The sequence below is a fragment of the Phoenix dactylifera genome, chromosome 2, assembly GCF_051530095.1.
Source record: "Phoenix dactylifera cultivar Ajwa chromosome 2, Ajwa_hap1_PhDact_Kaust_v1.1, whole genome shotgun sequence".
Classification (NCBI taxonomy): domain Eukaryota; kingdom Viridiplantae; phylum Streptophyta; class Magnoliopsida; order Arecales; family Arecaceae; genus Phoenix; species Phoenix dactylifera.
In genome coordinates this window covers 41,838,672-41,855,809 of record NC_143191.1, presented here as the reverse complement: position 1 = coordinate 41,855,809, position 17,138 = coordinate 41,838,672, and the positions used below count along the sequence as shown (strand labels likewise).

Genomic DNA, 17,138 nt, shown 5'->3' with positions numbered 1-17,138 from the left:
TCCGGCTCTCAGTGGTTTAAAGAAAATCTAAAGAACGCGAATGTGTTTCAATAGACGAGCTTTACTTAATTCAAATATACATATTTCTCACACCAACATAAAGAGCTTTTGTCTGACCATAACCCTGGAGGCCCCAGAAGAGCGTCGAAATTGATTCTACACTTAAAAATCTTTTTATCTCTTAGAACTTTGTCTTGAACATTATAAACATAATGAATTATCAGGAACCTAGGGAATTATCACAGACCCAATTTTCATAAACACCTAAGATAATTCTCGGAATGCCAAACCTAAATGACATCATAATCAAAAAAAAAAAAAAAATCAAACAATCAATTCAACAATAAATATATACAAATGAAACTGTTATTCGATTATTGGAAGCCTGAAACATACTTAGGGATCATTGCAGATATTGGTTCTAGCAAAACTCTCAGACATTTTAGCAGATACCATGAATCTCTAACCTGCGAAAATATGGACATCCAGCCTAAACATGAATATATTTTTTAAAAGATTATATCATAAACACCAGTGAGTAGAGTTGCTTACCATGATAACATTTCGAACAATATACATAAGTTCTTATTTGTGGCAATATTATCTAAAAGGGCATATCATAATAAGAAAAGGCAGGCCATCACACTCACCTTCGTGCAACTAATAATCCAACCTAGAAAATAGATACGGGAGCAGCGCTACCTCCATTTTTCACCTCCCCTGCCCGTCACTCGCATGCCTGACCATTATTCTTGACCTCCCTATTCTCCGTACATTACACCTACAAGAAAGGGCAGAAACAAAAACAAACTGCAAACACACGAACACCCCATACTTCCTCCTTTCTTAATTAATCTCCTACTCAAAACTGGCAAGAAGTCCCCAGCCTCTGCTTCTGCCTCTGACCTGCCGCCATACTCTTCCGGCCACGGAATGCAGCGTGCAGCAGCTCCTGAAACTTATCGAGAAAAGCCCCCCATTCTTCCTCGTCCATGTCTGCCAGCTTCACAAAGCTCGTGCTTGTTGGAAGCTGCTCATTTGCACTTCCATTACTGTTATTTTTACTGGTAGCGATATCCCCTTTTGGAACCTCAACCTGGTACCCTGGAGTTTTCTCCGCGATGCCGACACCCTTCAATGACACAGACAACTTCGAGACATTTGGAATCCGCTCATGAACAGGAGAGAAGCTAGCAACTTCCTCCACCTTGCAATCTTTGTTAGCCTCATCATCTTCTTCCTCCTCCTCCATGCTCTCCTGTAATTTTGACAAAGGGTTCCTAGAACTTCCCCATTTGAACCCCAAACCATAGGATCGCGGCGGCGATTTGTACAACACGTAATCATCTTCTTCTCCACAATCAATATGAAACTGAAAATCTTCTTCATCTCCTATTTCGGCTTTTGGAGAAAATATCTCTCTTTCTGCTACCAACCTCCTCGCTTCCATGCAAACAACCTCCAACTCGCTCGGTTCTTCTTCCATTCCCCTGAACTCCCTGCTCATCATCTCACCAATCTCAGCTAGGCAAAGCCCAAAAGCTACAGCTTCCTTGAGGAAAATTGTGCAAAGGACCAAGACCCTAAGGCATGCTTCACGGATCATTGGCAGTTCCATTCGGAGCATATCAGAATCTCTCACTGGATCAAGTTTGGCAATGTACTCAAGTTCATCCTGAGAAAATGGGATGGATGCCTGCGGCCAGTGAATCCACTCAAAATAGGGGTCCTCCAAGCTCTCTGGCAAGCAGAGGCCATGATCAATAGGGATCAGTTCCACCTGTCCCCCAAATTTACCAACCCCACGATCAAGCTTCCTCACCAGGAGATTTCCAGCATGCCTGTCTGTGTTGAAGATTCTAACATCGAGTATCCCAATCCTGTGTACAGCAGCGACCGGGAAGCTTGAAGTCCCATGATCACTGGCGTCAAAGTCATGGGGAATGAACTGCTGGAATGAAGCTATCTTGCTCATAACCTGTCGTTTCTTGTCAAAGATCTTAGTATTCTTAGCATTGACCCCATCATTCACATGGAACACCGAGTGAGTTATCTTGACAAGGGCCGTGGGGGGCACATTTGCAAAGTGATCATGGTCAAGAAGGTACGCAGCAACCTCCCTAAAGCCGGTCTCACCAACCCGAACTGACCTTTTAAGACCTGGCTGGCCAAGGGCTTTCCCAACAAAACCTTTTGGATTGTTAGGCGCAAATGGCTCCTCATCTGTCGGTTTCGCAATTGCAACACACTCACCCCTGCTGCTCCTGAAGTAGTATGCACCCCCAAGTCCACTGTGAACAGGTATCGGATCCACACCGCTTCTTATTGCGTTAACAACATCCTTGACAAGCTGTTTCATTCGAGAGCAGTGGCTTGAGCACCCTAAGATTTCAATTGGACAACTCCTATCCCTTTGCTGGAGATCCCCTCCGGTGGGAGAGAGGCACGGGGTAGAGGAACTCCTGTGTATTGAATTCCTGGTGAGGAGAAGTGGAGAATCACTCCGCACAGCACTAAGATCATTCTTTAAAACAAGATCACCAAATGTGAGCGAGCTCTCCTCAGTAGGGACATTGAGGGCTAACTGAAGTTTCCTTTTCACTGTATGGGCACTGTCCCTACGGTCCAATTCAATACCCAAGACACAGCCAGTCTCAGTTTGGACAAATACTCGCCTTCTTCCCACAGGCTTCCCTTCACCATTCTTGTTATGCTGGCACTCACTGCTAAGGGTTTGGTTCAGGATTGCAACTGCCATCTGGGTCTGCACAGGGCTGTCCAAGTTAGGAGACATGGAATGTGGGAAGTTGTAGAGCAAAGTTGCCAAGGGAGGCAACAGGAAAAGTCTTCCTCCTCTTCTTCGTCCGCACGCCAAACACAGAGGCTGACGCAGTTACGGAGAGAGGAAGATGCACAGTCACGACCATGAATTGGATAGCACCTCACACAAAAAGAAGCAAAGAACACGTAGCGGTGGAGAGGGGAGACGAAAATCAGATGATCCCCCTACATTTGCGAAGCCATCAAGTCAATCAAAGTAAAAGAAGTCAAACCTGCAAGGAAGACAAAGTATTAACTTACTTGCTGAAAATCTTTCATGCCATTTTCTGTCAACCAGAAAGTGGATGGCACGAGCGAACTCTTTTTCAAAAAAATGGTTATCAGTTTATGAATTACAATATTATCTGCCACATTTCACTTTATATGATACTATAATAACATCTAAAATTTTTAAATGTTTTGGATAAAACCAGTATTTTAGATTTGGTTGCTGTTGTTATGATGTATAATTGGGAGAAACATTACGACAAGAAGCTATAAAAGAAGGAAAATAATATGGCTTATGAACCAATTGGTTGCGCATGAAAATAACGAACAAAATCTTAAAAGCATTCGTAAATTAAGTGTAATATAAGCCTAAGCATGGATAATTTCCACGAATTATTGATGCTATATGCAAAAATCAAGAAAATCATATAAAAAAGACCAATAGTCTATGTTCAGCAAAAATTGAACTTCAGGATCAGAAACATGTCAAAGAGAATTGGACGGAAGCAAGAATAACCATCAATACCAGTCCTAAGAATATCGCCAAAAACTAACAAGTGAAACATAAACTCATCACATTATATACCCAAAAAGAAAGAGAGAAAACTTTCGAGAAAATAACGTTGACACCAAAAGGCATCATATGAATTCTTGTGCATTTTTTCCGAAAAATTCATCTAAAAACTAATACAAGAACTCGAAAAGAAGTAACTTTTTGCTAGCGGAACAAATCAAAACACATAATTTCGAGAATCGACAAACAATTTCCAGTTCAACATAATCCCCAAACCAGAAATCCCTGAATAACTGAAAAGGAAGTAACTTTTTGCTGGCGGGGCAAATCAATTCACATAATTTTAATAATTCGACAATCATTTTCAGTTCAAGATAATATCCGAACCAGAAAACCAGGAACCGGAATGAAAAAACCTAAACAATCCGAAATAAATCCTCAAACTCCCATCGATCCAAGGAACAAAGCATAGCATACGTCAAGAAATCGACGATCGCACGAAGAAATGCATCATGGAGGCCAGAGACCTCTAATCGGCTCGCGAGATCCGAAGACGGTGGGGAGAAGCAAACTCACCGCAAGCCAAGATCTGGTGAGGGAACGCGCGCCAGACTATAGTGGAAGAACGCCGGCCGTCTGATCCGCCCTCGGCACCGCGAGGATCGGCGACCGACGGCGCGGATCCGATCAGGACAACGATCCTCCCGTGGAGATTCAATCCTTCAACCCAAACACCCGCCCCCTTCCCCCCTCAATCACCAAAACCCTCCTCCTCTCTCTCTCTTCCTCCCCCGTCCCTCTCGCCTCCCTTCTGAAAGAAATCTTCTTTTAACTCCCCCCAGAACCGAGAGAGGGTTTAAAAAACCTAACCGTAGTTAGAAGGAGAGAGCAAAGTCATTCAACCGCATAGATATTTATATGCATAACAAATGATCTGCCATCCATATATAAACAGATGGTTAGGATGACCTTTCGCATAGACGATTTTATGCGGACCGGTTAAACGGAGGGGGTCTCGGTGCCTCCTCTCCTTTATTCCCTTCGAGCGGAAGGCTCTGGAAGACTGGCGAAGACCGTCGGATGGATGGGAAGGGCGATGTGGGCCGTCGGATGTGGACAGGGGAGGCCCCATTCGGTGACGTGGAGGAAAGCGATTGCTTTCGAGGGGATGACGTTGACCGCCGCTCGCCGGCGCCGAAGGCGGCGGCGATTGGCGTGGAGATTTCCGGGGCGGATCCGAAATCCACATCAAAGACAAAATGATAAAATTACCAATATACCCTTACAATTGCATTTGATGCAACGAAACTCGAGAGATCTCTCGGATGCGCTTATTTTAATCCCACGCCCACCCGGCGTTCGTTAGCGCGATTTCTTTTCTGCCACTTTGTCCCTTTGATTTTTTTTTGTTCTTTAATTTTTCTGAAGAAGGAAGAAAGAAAGGGAGAGGGACTTAATTTCTTCTCTTAGGTTTTCCGTGGATCTCTCGCTAGGGTTTTTCTGGGGGCTGAGGGGATTGGGAACGATAGATCGGGTTTCTCTGAGGGCTGTGAGGGAGTGGGAACGATAGATCGTCGGGGACGAAGGAGAGGGAGCAATTGATGGAGACGGTGTCGAGATCGAGCGAAGACGAGGATGAGTTTGGGAGGAGTCAGAGCTCTTCCCAGAAAGGTTCTCTCTTTCTTATTTTTCTCTATTTTTTTCCCCTCCAGCTTTTATTTGCTATTTCTTGTTTTGCTTGCACCTCTAATCTATGCTTTCTGGACCTGGAAGACAATCTTTTTTCATGTGAAAATTGCTTTTTCTTCGTTGTAATCCATATTTTCTTAGAAAAAGAACTTATTCTCCTGAACCCACAAGTAAAAGAGCAGGCGATCCAGTCACTTTCTTGCTCTTTCTTCTTGCTGTAAATTTCTCTGCCATTAGGCTTCTTGATTGTGAAGAAAGATCAATTTGGTTTATTTTGGACTGTCTAGTTTTAGCCCTCTTTTTTAAAAAAAATCTAAAAGCAGCTTATTCTGGTGAGCCGAGAATAGGATAAACTGACTTGGTTTAAGCTTTTGTTTTTTGTTAATTTCTTTTGGGTTTTGGGCAGTGGAGTTGACGGTGATGTTGGATGGGAAGAGTAGTGAGCAGAAACCGAGCACACCAACCACGCCAAGATCGAAGCACTCGGCAACTGAGCAGCGTCGGAGGTGCAAAATTAATGATAGGTGAGTTGACCGTTACAGTAATATGCTCCTCTTTTCCACTAGCAGAATAATTGCTGGTGTTACCGATCTATCAACATCGTGGTTATCCTTGGTTCATCGATTTAGTTCTAGAGGTAAAAAAAGAAAAGAAGGCATTTTGATGCTACATGAAGAACATTGTCATGTATTTTGTCATAAGATTTGCGTTTAGTTTATCCTGTTTGCTGGTTTGTCTTCAAGCGATGTCGGTGATGTTGTGTGCTTTCACTTTTTTTCAGGCATTTTCCAACTTACAAGAAAGTATTATGACATTAGAAATCAAAATTTGGAAAGACTAAGAAAAAGCAATTAACACTCTGGCAAAGGTTAGACCGAAATCAAAATTTATGGGAAAAGAATGAAATATAGAATGAAAAAAAATGGAAACATTTGAAATCAAGTGTAACTAAGTAGAATTGTGTACATTTCAATTCCAGGAGGCACGAACAGACTCCTTATGCTTAAATTGCCATATTATTGAACAATTATGTTGTTCGCTCGTCTTTACAGATTTTCTTCTCCTTTCACGTTTTGAGCAAAGTTTATTTTTGTATTGAATGACATAATTAAACAATCCAGTGACTTGATCTAAGCACTGAGAACTGATCCTAGCATCGATCTTATTTACATCAAAGTCATTTGTACAAGGAATTTATCTTATAGTACCTCCTTAATATTGTAGTGTCACATGCACATCTGCAACTAGATAAATCAAAGATCTTAGATTGTTCTGTAATGAATACAAGATATTCTTTGTTCACATGGTGAGATGATGCCTCATCCTTCTTGTACCAACCATGCACCTTAACCATAACCATCCAGTCTTTTTCCAACTATTTGGGGTTGGCTTTATGGATTCTCATTCGCTAAAAGCACTTATGACAAGTACTAAATAGGAACAAGATATCTGCTAGGACTTGCAAAGAGACCATCCTTCAGACTCAAATTGACAGCTAAAATGACTAGAAAAATGGGTTATTCTTGTCCAATATGCATCCTTTCAAAGCAAACTCATTATCATCCTCACAGATCGATATGCTAATAAGTTTTCTTGGTCACATTGGCTGTGGTTGTGGGTTTTTTTTTTTTTTTATGGGCATGAAAACTCTAATGTACCTGCAATCTTGTCGACCTAATTTCGAAATGGTTTCCTATCAAGATGGAAGAAAAGATGATAGCATACTAATATAAGCAAAGTTCTTTGTTATAGGAAATGAATAAGAAGCTTAAATTCCTAAATCTGGAGAGTACAAAACATGTTTAGCATAATTATATTACTTGGTTACCAATTAGGTGTTCTAAGATTCTAGGATTGGGCTGCATTAGTTTATGCATTCTACCCCTTCTAAGCAAAGTTCTTTATGTGGTTAATACCAATGTTTTCAGTTTGACTGTACCTATCTGCATCGAGCGTACCAACTCAAAACGGTAGCGAATTAGTACGCAGTAGGCCTCTTGTATCGTGCATCGGCATCAGGAACCGAACTATGACGACACAATACCAGTTGGGTATTAGCATGGTTATAAAAACCGATACTGAAAATCTTGGGTAATATTATGAATTTAGAAGGGCATGTCATATGATGCATGGTTTAGAATAATGATCAAAATGGAGTATTTCATCTTCAAAAAAGTTTTCTTTTGGCTAATTTAATTACGACAACACCTATTATAGCTTGAGGTTTAGGTGTTTCAACATAATTTCAAGAAGTAATGGAAGTGCAATTCTTGGAAGTGAGATTCATTTGCTGGTGTTTACTATGGTAGATTCTTGTTTTGAACTACAATTCAATCATTTGGATTGTATTTTCCTTTTCTTTCTCAAAATAGAGAGGTTGCTTGTAGTGGGATGGGAACATGGGTTGTCTTCTTTTTTCTTAAAAAAAATTTGGAGGTCTCTTATTGGGGTTTAAGGGTAATTGTTTAAGTGGAAACATAACTTAAGGAATTTTAGTTGTTAATCAATCTCTTGGAAGTTGCTTACTTTCATAACATGCATGCAAGGTACGTCGTTTTAGCACTGGGCTCTGTACTAGTGCCACCTTGTTACTGTGTCGGTGCACCCGGTATGGGGGCTGATTTGGCGTACCGACCATACCAGCTACTGAGTATCGGTACGTCATCCGTATTGTGTACCGATACCGAACCGGTCTGGTACGTCCTGTACCGTTCGGTTGGTTACGATATGGTATACCTTGCTTGCATGACTTCCACCTTGAGTTACACATAAACAAACAAACCCTTAGTTGAAGTCTTTTTTGGGTAAAATCAATCTATTATGGTCTGTCCTGTATATATTTCAGACAAAATCTCTTGGCTTCATTTGAGAATGGGAAGGTATGTACACACGCTCCGTTATAAAAAGAAGCTTTACAATTTGGAATTTTCCCTTTATGATCCTGTTTGTCAAGTTTTTTCCCATAATGACTCATTCAAATCCTCTAATCCTGCCGGCCATATTTTCCTTTACATTTCCTTTCATGGCATGTTTGAAGTGGAAACTAAGTTTCTGCATGGGACGTGCATGCCATACAAAGTGGACTTTGGATATGCACTTGTTATCCCGTGCTAAGCCTTGGGTTAAAAATTTACGAGGGAGCCCCATTCGAATCTCAAAGCCTACCATGTGTAGCATGGGGTCTCAAAGTGTAAATTAAGTTTCTACTTTGTAGTTGATCTGAACCGCACTCTTCATAGACACCCCTAAGTATCTTTTATGGCATGGCACTCTTTTATATTAAAATATGCTGAAACTGAAGAAAACTACTAGTTGCAGAAAACTTCCATATACGTTACACAATATCTTTTATCTTCTTAATAATTTTAGCTTCCAAGATTTATTATATAGTATCATCAGTCTGATCTTCAAAAGCAGCCTTATTCTTTATTTGTTCTATGTTTTATATACTATTTGTAATATGCAGAATGTCAAAAAGTAAAAATGTTTTTTTCTTTTTTTTTTTCAGAAGCATGCTGCAGGTGCCCTTTGCTAGTACATATATATGTATGTGTGTGTATACATTTATATTTACATATAAGAACTCTATAGATGCTTTTTTTATAACATGGATGATTTTTTTCAACTGTATTAGAATCATACATGTTCCGGCCTTGTTTTACCCAACTTCTGATGGTAACAATTTCGTTTGTCCAATCATGTCTTTTGGATAGAATCACTTTTATTTAATTTAGAGTCAAGATGATCTACAAAATGTAAAATAGTTACTTACAATTTCATACATAGTCTTGTGTACTACCTATGAAAAAATATGCTTTTCGGCAGCTAATTTGGTGTGGAACCTGTTTCAGGTTAATTCTAGCTTATTTCACTTTGCTTATATAAAAACTTGTTTATTTTTATTTGAAAATAATAATGAAATAATCCATCACTCTGCTATTATATAACAATTAAAAAATCCCTAAACTGTTGAACTCTACAAGTCCCTGTCCGCACATGACTATAGAGAATCCATCTTTATTAATGCACCCCTCTTAGTTAAAGTTCTTGCTCACTGGGAAGGAGAGAAGTAAGAGTAAGTGCACCAGCCAAAAGGGGAATACATCTGCAGAGTTATATTAAGTAGTAATAATCTTTAATCAAATAATGGATCATACACACTGTTCTTCCTTTCACATGCAACACACTTTGCCAACACTAGTAATAAATATGACTTGATTGGCAGTCTTCCTGTACAGTCCATGCAGCCATCCTATTAAACCTACTGGCTTGTAAGCACCGTGTATAAATTGAATGAGATGCTTAAATCAACTTGCTATGATATGGTTAATATGAAGAGAATCAGAAGTGACTTTGTGTATTGGTGTCAAACACTGCAAATCCCTAAAATCTGGGCATATACACACATGGTGTGTGCACATCTACATGCATGGAGATGTTTGTTTTGTACATGGTCAATATATCCAGAATCTCATGTCCTAGAATTGCTGGACAATATTGGATGTGTTAGGCACGTATCTCAGACATTGCAACAAAAACATACGTGCCCCCCAAATTACAACATTTCGTTCACATTGATTGCTAACATAGTGTAAATACTGTAGCGAATGCAAAGAATTAGTAATGTTTACACTGAAATATGTTGCATAAGTTATATTGTTTCATGAACATTTTTTGAATTTCTTATTTCTAAACTTCAATTATATTTTCTTGTTTCTGTTTCTCAGCATAGACCTAAGTCAAAATAGAAAATCAAAAATTGCACAAATTTTAAGCATTGTTTTATTGTCTTCCATCTGTCATGAACTATATTTGATGTACTGAAAATGGATGGTAAATCTGGCACATAGATTTCAGATACTTAGAGACCTTATACCTCATAGTGATCAGAAGAGAGATAAAGCTTCATTTCTTTTGGAGGTAATAATATCATCCCAAGCTTGTTTTCTTCTTTTGCAGTAATCAAATTGGATGGGATAATATATTATCTTCACCTCCTTATGCAGGTTATTGAATATGTTAAATTCTTACAAGAGAAGGTACAAAAGTATGAATACCAGGGATGGGGTCAGGAAAATGCAAAATTAATGCCATGGGTAATTGATTTACTTTCTTCTTTCATAAAAGTCAACAGATGCATACATGCATGTATGCATGTAATTTGCATTTATATGCTTGTAGACAGGCAGCATGTGACATTATCTCTAGGTACTTGTTTTTCTGGGTGGATGCACATGTCATTATCATTTGCTTCACAAAAATCTGCTTATCCACATAAATTTCGATCCAGTTGGAACAAGAATGGCCTGGGGTTAAATGCACTTTTTTTGTATGCATGGACTGGTTTATCTACATTCCAAATATTAACAAGATTGGATCAACTGCAAAGAGCCTCCATACAATTTGTACTAATTAATCAGTTGTAATAAAATGGTTGTATGACTGGGAGCATTAGTCTAATTGTGTCTCTCTAAATGAGCAATATGCTTTTAGATCTATCTTTTTTTTAAATCCGTTATTTTGTCAAAGCCTAGTAAATTAAGGGCCCGTTTGGCATAGTTTTTATTTCTTGTTTTCTACTTTTGAAAAACAAATACCCAAAAACTGAGACAAAAAACATGTGTTGTGCTATTGTTTCTAACTTCTTTTTTTCAGAAATCATTTTCATTATTTCAAAAATAAAAAATAAAAAATTCTTATTTTCAATATTTTTGAAATAAAAAATTCATATTTTTTACTATAACTAATGATACCACCGCCACCATTGTTGCCACCATTGCTTCCATCACTATTGCCACCACTGCCACCATCATCACTGCCTCAGCTGCACCACCCTCTTCGTCACACCACCACCGCCTCTTACCATTTAGACAACCATCACTGCAGCTGCCTTCACTACCGCCATCATCACTACCTCCATATATTTTAGAAAATAATTAACTATATCGAATGTATCTACATTTTTTTACAAAAATTTAAAAACAGAAACAGAATTTCCATTGTCTATTCCTAAAAACAGCAAAAATAAAAGTGATGCCAAACAGCACCTAAATTATCAGATGTAGATAGCATTTTTCATGGTATTTAGTATGGCCTTTATGTGCTTTTATTGAAATTATGGACCTTCAACTATGAAATTGGTCTTTTATCGTTATCTTGTTTACTGTTTTCCAGAACTAACAATACTTGTGGGGCTGACTGTACCTTAGTAGTTAGATTTACGAATGAGCAGATGAAGGTTTTCCAAATAATTAAGGTGGTTTGTCTTGAAATTTTCTTTAATGCGCCTGGCAATTTACAGGAATTATGTGTCAACAAAATAAGCAATAACTATATCATATTATTAAATGATATCAACTAGACACATCCCTGGACCATTTTGCTTTTATTTGTACTCTCAGGTTCCATAACTTATTTCTTCGATATAAGTCATTCTCCTATAATTCATAATTCTCTCTCTCTCTCTCTCTCTCTTTCTCTCTCTCTCTCTCTCTATGTGCACGTGCACATGTGTACAACTGAAACATCCTAGTTCCACCAATCCTAGGATCTCCCCTTTTGGGTTCTATGGTTCCCACAAAAAATGAGATGAGTGTTTCGTTGAATTCACTTCTTTTTCTTAGTTTCTAAAATTCTTCTGGAATCATATTGTATCTGCCATTTATTGCTTATGGGCATGGAATATGACTATGCATGAATAACATGATCTCTTTTATATTTTTTATGGCTTGTAACAGAGTAACAGCCAAGGTCCCACAGATGGTTTATCTGACCCTTCTCATGTCTTAAAAAATGGACCTGTCCCCCCTGGGTTTATGTTCAGTGGAAAGTTTGTTGACAATAGCATCCCTATTGCGCCAACAATGCTCTCGAACACACAGAATGTAGCAGAACCAGACATGAATACTGGTACAGGTGCAGTGCTCGCTCCTTGTGCTTCTGTTGGAAGGGAATCTGGTTTAACACTCCCTCAGGAGAGGTTAATTTCAGATTCAGATAACATGGCATCCCATGCTCAATCTCAGTGGCAAAGATCATCAGGCCCGGCTGACTGTACTATCGGTAGTGATATGTTGAATATACAAGAAGAGCTGGCCATTGATGAGGGCACAATCAGCGTGTCTAGTGTCTATACTCAAGGGTGAGTTTACATTGTATTAGATCATCTTCTTATGTGCACTATTTTAGGACATTGAAAACTTGCATTTTCTCTTTTGTGGGTACGAATACTTGCTCTTTGGCTATGGATTGTTATTCCTAAGTATTATATATGAAAATTTTAATCATTAAACTGTCTATCACCGCATTCATTTTTTTTTCCACTAGTAGTTGTTGGGAAAGAGCTGCCCCCCTTCTTGTTTTTTGAATTGGAAAAGTAGATGCATTTTGACATTTTGACTTGACCTCTTATTTATTTATTTTTGTCTATTCATTGATCTCCGTGTGGATGGTGGGCAGAGCAAAGACCTTGTTATTTTGTTTTATTTTTCATAAGTTGTATTTTCCTTTTCAACAATAGACAAGCTTCTATCAATGTTGTTGTCTGTTAAAAGTTCATGCTAAGATGTAGCAATTCAATTTCGCAGGGAGTTATGCTTTTCTAGTTATTTCTTTTGGATACTTGTTAATGTTATGGTCACTTAAGGTGGGATACATTTACAAATATCTTGACAGAGAAAATTTAGGTTTCAAATCTCTACTTTTTTCATTTCTAGCATATGCTTTAATGAACTTCAACTTTTTCATAGCAGACCATTCATTTGCTCATATTTATGTATATCCTTTGGAACTTCTTGTTAAACCAGCAGGACCCAGTTTTGAAAGATTTTATATTTTGAGATTAATATTTACCTGAATTTTAACATGGGCTTGATGTGAGATAGGATATTGACTACGCTAACACAAGCACTGGAGAGTTTAGGTATAGATCTGTCTCAAGCCAGCATTTCCGTGCAGATCAATCTAGGTAAACGTGCAAATAGTAGAAGACAGACTGCTACCACCACCATGTCCAGTGCTAAGGTATAGATTATTTCATTTGTTCTTATTATATTTTCTTCTAGTTAATTTACTGAACTAAATGAGATTCTCAATAACATCTCTTGAAATTATCCCCATTTCGGTACTGGACTCTCAATTCTGGTCTTACCCTGTGCATTTGGATATATACTAGTATGGATCTGTGCTTATCCGATGAAGATCATTTCTTCTTCTGAATAAACATTATTGCAACAATTATATGTATGACATCATGAGTTGCTTCTGTCAAGTTGATTAATATTTGTTGATCTCCTTGGATTTGGAAATGACACTCATTACAATGCTTTTCCTAACCCACCTGTTTTCTTTTTTATGGATTTGCAAATTATGTTAAGATGAATAAACATTATACAGTACAATTATATGTCTTAGTATCTAACTTGTGCACATTACATAATGAATAATTATTTATCTCCTTGCATTTGCCAAGCTATTCTCATGACACTGCTTTTTGTAACCTACCCAGTTATGTTATATAACTCACTGAAGTAATCTGCTGCTGAAGATGTTCCTGAATTGTTTTCGCTTTTACTTCATTATTTGCATGTTTTGTTGTTCTTTTTTTATATAAGGAGGGTATGATACATTACCTTATATTTTATTCTCCAAAGCAGTTGGTTTTTGTCATCACATTGGGTTGGACAATGCCCATATTCATTCCAATGTTGAATTGCGGTATCTTGATTTTTAGGGAGCATGCTGGTAGCAAGCCAAATCATGTTTGGCTCAAACTTGAGCTCAAGCCTGAGATGCTCGAATGGCAAATTAGCTGATGAGCTAGAGCTACACTCGTCTCCCTAAAAGCTTAGCTTGATTAAGCTCGGAATATGAATATAAATAAGCAGTTTATATATTGTATATGTTAATTTAATTAACATTTCTCTATGTATTTTTTTTATATTTGTTTACTATAAATTAATAATCTATATGGAATACTTAAAATATAGGATTAAAATATGATTAGGATAGTTATCTCAAAATGTATGAATGAAGGCATTTAAAAATCTCCAGCTCTTATGAGATCTTTTAAATGAGCTCTTGTGAACAGCTTGCACTCGGCTTCAAATTAAATGAGCTGGCTGGATCTCGGCTCAATTACAAAACCAGCGGAGCTTGAGCTAAAGCTGGCTAGCTCATTATTACCCCTAATTAGCTGTCTCTTCCAAACTGCTATTTGTTTTCTGGTTAGAGAGTTTTGATGCCTGGGCTTAAAATCTTTACAGGACCTCTAAAGTGATTTCAGTATTGCCTCAAATCCCATTTGGATCCACATCTCCTATCAGCCAAGCTGAGGTTGGTTGTTCGTTCTTGGTCATAAAAAGGGTGTTCAAGCTTAAGCTTTTGCTTGAGCCTAGTTTAGTTGTACATGTTATTCTCAGCTTGTGACCCACTTAAATGAGATGACTCTAAAGTGAAACCATTTTCAAACTTAGTATCGCAAGCTGGTGCCAGTATATTGTTTGTCTCATTTATAAGCCGGGCCCCATGATGCAGTACGAGGGAAAGAGCTTATAGGTTCTTGTGATTGCCCCAAGTTTCAAACAAAACTCAGAAGTACATGACAAGTGATGAGTTCATGCTCATTGTCATCCTGATTTGCTTGTGGATTTTAGGACCGTGAGTACCCTTTGTTGTGTGTTATTAGTTGAGCACTTGGGTTTATGTCTAAGCCTATTGCTGTTGTAGTGTTAATTTTTAAGGCTTGTATTCCAGCTGACAACATGTCTACTCTGTGCAATGACTTTTCAGAATCAATGTAACAACTATTGACGTGGTCCTTTTCATCACCTTTGATTGTAGGATCTTGAAGACCCCTCAGCTTTTAATCAAGCAATGGAAGACTCGAGAGTGGGGAGCAGTGGTGAGGAATCTGAGCAAGCTCCGAAGAGGCATAAAACTGATAAGAGCTAATGCTACATGCTCGGATCCTCTTATTTATCTTGTAATCATCCTCATTCTGAAGCTAGGATGAATTTTCAAGCCTTTGCAGATGCACGTAATGGCATTATGTGTTCATATGGTTTCATGACGAGGCTTCCATCATAAATTGAGAAGCCACTTTTCATTTCTGGCTTTCAATCCTGTTAGACTTAGAAGTCTCTTATACCAAGTCACAGTACTTAATCCATGAAGGTACCGCGGATAGCTGATCTTCGTTGTTTCTGTGTTTGTTTGTGAATTATGGAAATCATTATCCTCGTCATATATTTGATCAGCTGTTTAGATTGTAGAGTTGAAGTGGAGAGGCATGCAATTGTTGAACTGATTAATGCCACGATGATTAGGTACCTGCAAAATTTGTCCAATCTGTCTGCAAATCCATTTAAGATCCTACCATCTGAACTCATTCCAAGACTGATTAAAAGTTTACCCAAAAAATTTGAACTCATTCTATAAAAAAACTGGAAACTTGTCGAGTATCTGAATCAATTCGATTGATTTTTATTAATCAGGTGTCCGACGTAGAATTATCAAAAATTTTAAAAAAAAAACAAAGACGGTAACAAAGGGAAAGATCTTTGCTTGAATATAACTAATATAAGTAAAAATTATCAACACCAAATGGATTTTGTAGCTTTTATATATATATATATATATATATATATATATATATATATGAAGATTTATAATATATATAATATCATATAAACAGGTCATGTAACTCGGAGTCAATTTTAAAATCCTAATTTAGGATTTTATTAACGGATCCCATTCGGATTTAGGATGGGTTAGATACTCAAAAAAAAAAAAAAAAAAAAAAAGGGTATCCTGCTGACATCCCTGATGATGATATTTCTAAATGCTGTATCGGTAGTTTCTGGCTTGTCATTTTTTTTATATAACAGAACTACAGGATATCATTCATTGCGGAAATTGTGTAGTTTGGAGGGGGACAACCATAAAGAAATATAGATGCAAACCAGGTGACCTTAGATTATCAAAACCTGAAAGATCAGGAAATTGCAGGGTATGGGACATTATCCAAGGATGGGTCTGTGGGGCATCCATAGCATTCCCTAAAACAGAAGATCTGTTCGTGCTATGCATACTTTTGTTGGGTTAGAAATCAAACATCCAAATGTCGTCCTCGTCAAAATTTAGCAAAACATCCTTTTGTTCTAATGGGATGTTGAGAACATCAATCAAAATTCTTCTAATCTAATAGATGGTCCCCATTTGTTTGATCAGAAAAAAGATCCACCTTAATTTGACCAAAGCCAGCACGGATGCTATATCCCACTCTAAACAGAAGATTCTCAACTAGTTCTTGCAAGACATCACCAAGTTCCTATCAGTTCTGCCTATACTGCCTTGAAGATACGCCTAGTTCTCTCGTATATGTATGTTGTTGGGGAAAAATAAATTGCTCCGAAGCACATAAATGCGTCGCCGACACGTGACCTGAAGACGCCCGTCTTTAGAGACGCCCGACCTGGAGACGCCCGACCTGGAGGCGCCCGATCCGAAGGCGCTCGACCTGGAGGCGCCCGACCTGAAGACGCCCGGCTTTAGAGGCGCCCAACCTTAGAGCTCCCGACCAGGCGCTCGACCTCGAGACGTCCGACCCGAGCACCCGACCTCAACATTCTGGACCTCGGAAGACCGGTCTCACCATCCACCCGCCGCGGTCACATCCTTCTGCAGCTCGACCGGGGACCATGCCCTGCTACCGCTGTCAACAATCAATGTGCATGGATTCTGCTGATCTCCGGCTCACTCAACAATCAATGCACATGGCCTCTGCTGATCTCCGGCTCACTCAACAATTAATGCGTATGCTATCTACGGATCTCAAGCCCTCCACGGCGAACAGCTGACCCGCTCGGCTACGTCCGATCAGCCACGA

At 38.7% G+C, this 17,138-nt stretch overlaps 2 protein-coding genes across 5 annotated transcripts; one reads left to right on the top strand and one right to left on the bottom strand.

The window, feature by feature from the left end:
* Window positions 1-350: 350 nt before the first annotated feature.
* LOC103712755 (phosphatidylinositol 4-kinase gamma 5-like) lies at window positions 351-4,480 on the bottom strand. Of its 2 annotated transcripts, none has more exons than XM_008799374.5 (2): window positions 4,139-4,480; window positions 351-3,053 (listed from the first exon to the last, which is right to left on the bottom strand). In XM_008799374.5, exon 2 carries the CDS (start codon window positions 2,792-2,794, stop codon window positions 863-865), a length of 1,932 nt encoding a protein of 643 aa, XP_008797596.4. In that variant the 5' UTR covers window positions 2,795-3,053; window positions 4,139-4,480; the 3' UTR covers window positions 351-862. The 2 variants fall into 2 exon arrangements, with proteins under 2 accessions (XP_008797596.4, XP_026662608.4); XM_026806807.4 differs by having other exon boundaries at window positions 351-3,006; window positions 4,139-4,392.
* Window positions 4,481-4,866: 386 nt separating this feature from the next.
* Window positions 4,867-15,494, top strand: LOC103712756 (transcription factor BIM2-like). 3 transcript variants are annotated; one of them, XR_015975611.2, is made up of 8 exons: window positions 4,867-5,233; window positions 5,658-5,775; window positions 10,102-10,171; window positions 10,258-10,347; window positions 11,989-12,392; window positions 13,135-13,273; window positions 14,515-14,584; window positions 15,092-15,315. XR_015975611.2 is itself a non-coding variant. In XM_008799375.6 (7 exons), the coding sequence occupies exons 1-7, from the start codon at window positions 5,164-5,166 to the stop codon at window positions 15,200-15,202; spliced, it is 1,002 nt and encodes a 333-aa protein (XP_008797597.1). In that variant the 5' UTR covers window positions 4,867-5,163; the 3' UTR covers window positions 15,203-15,494. The 3 variants fall into 3 exon arrangements, 2 of the variants coding, with proteins under 2 accessions (XP_008797597.1, XP_038983491.2); XM_008799375.6 differs by lacking the exon at window positions 14,515-14,584 and having other exon boundaries at window positions 15,092-15,494; XM_039127563.3 differs by lacking the exons at window positions 13,135-13,273; window positions 14,515-14,584 and having other exon boundaries at window positions 15,092-15,454.
* The last annotated feature ends 1,644 nt before the right edge of the window (window positions 15,495-17,138 follow it).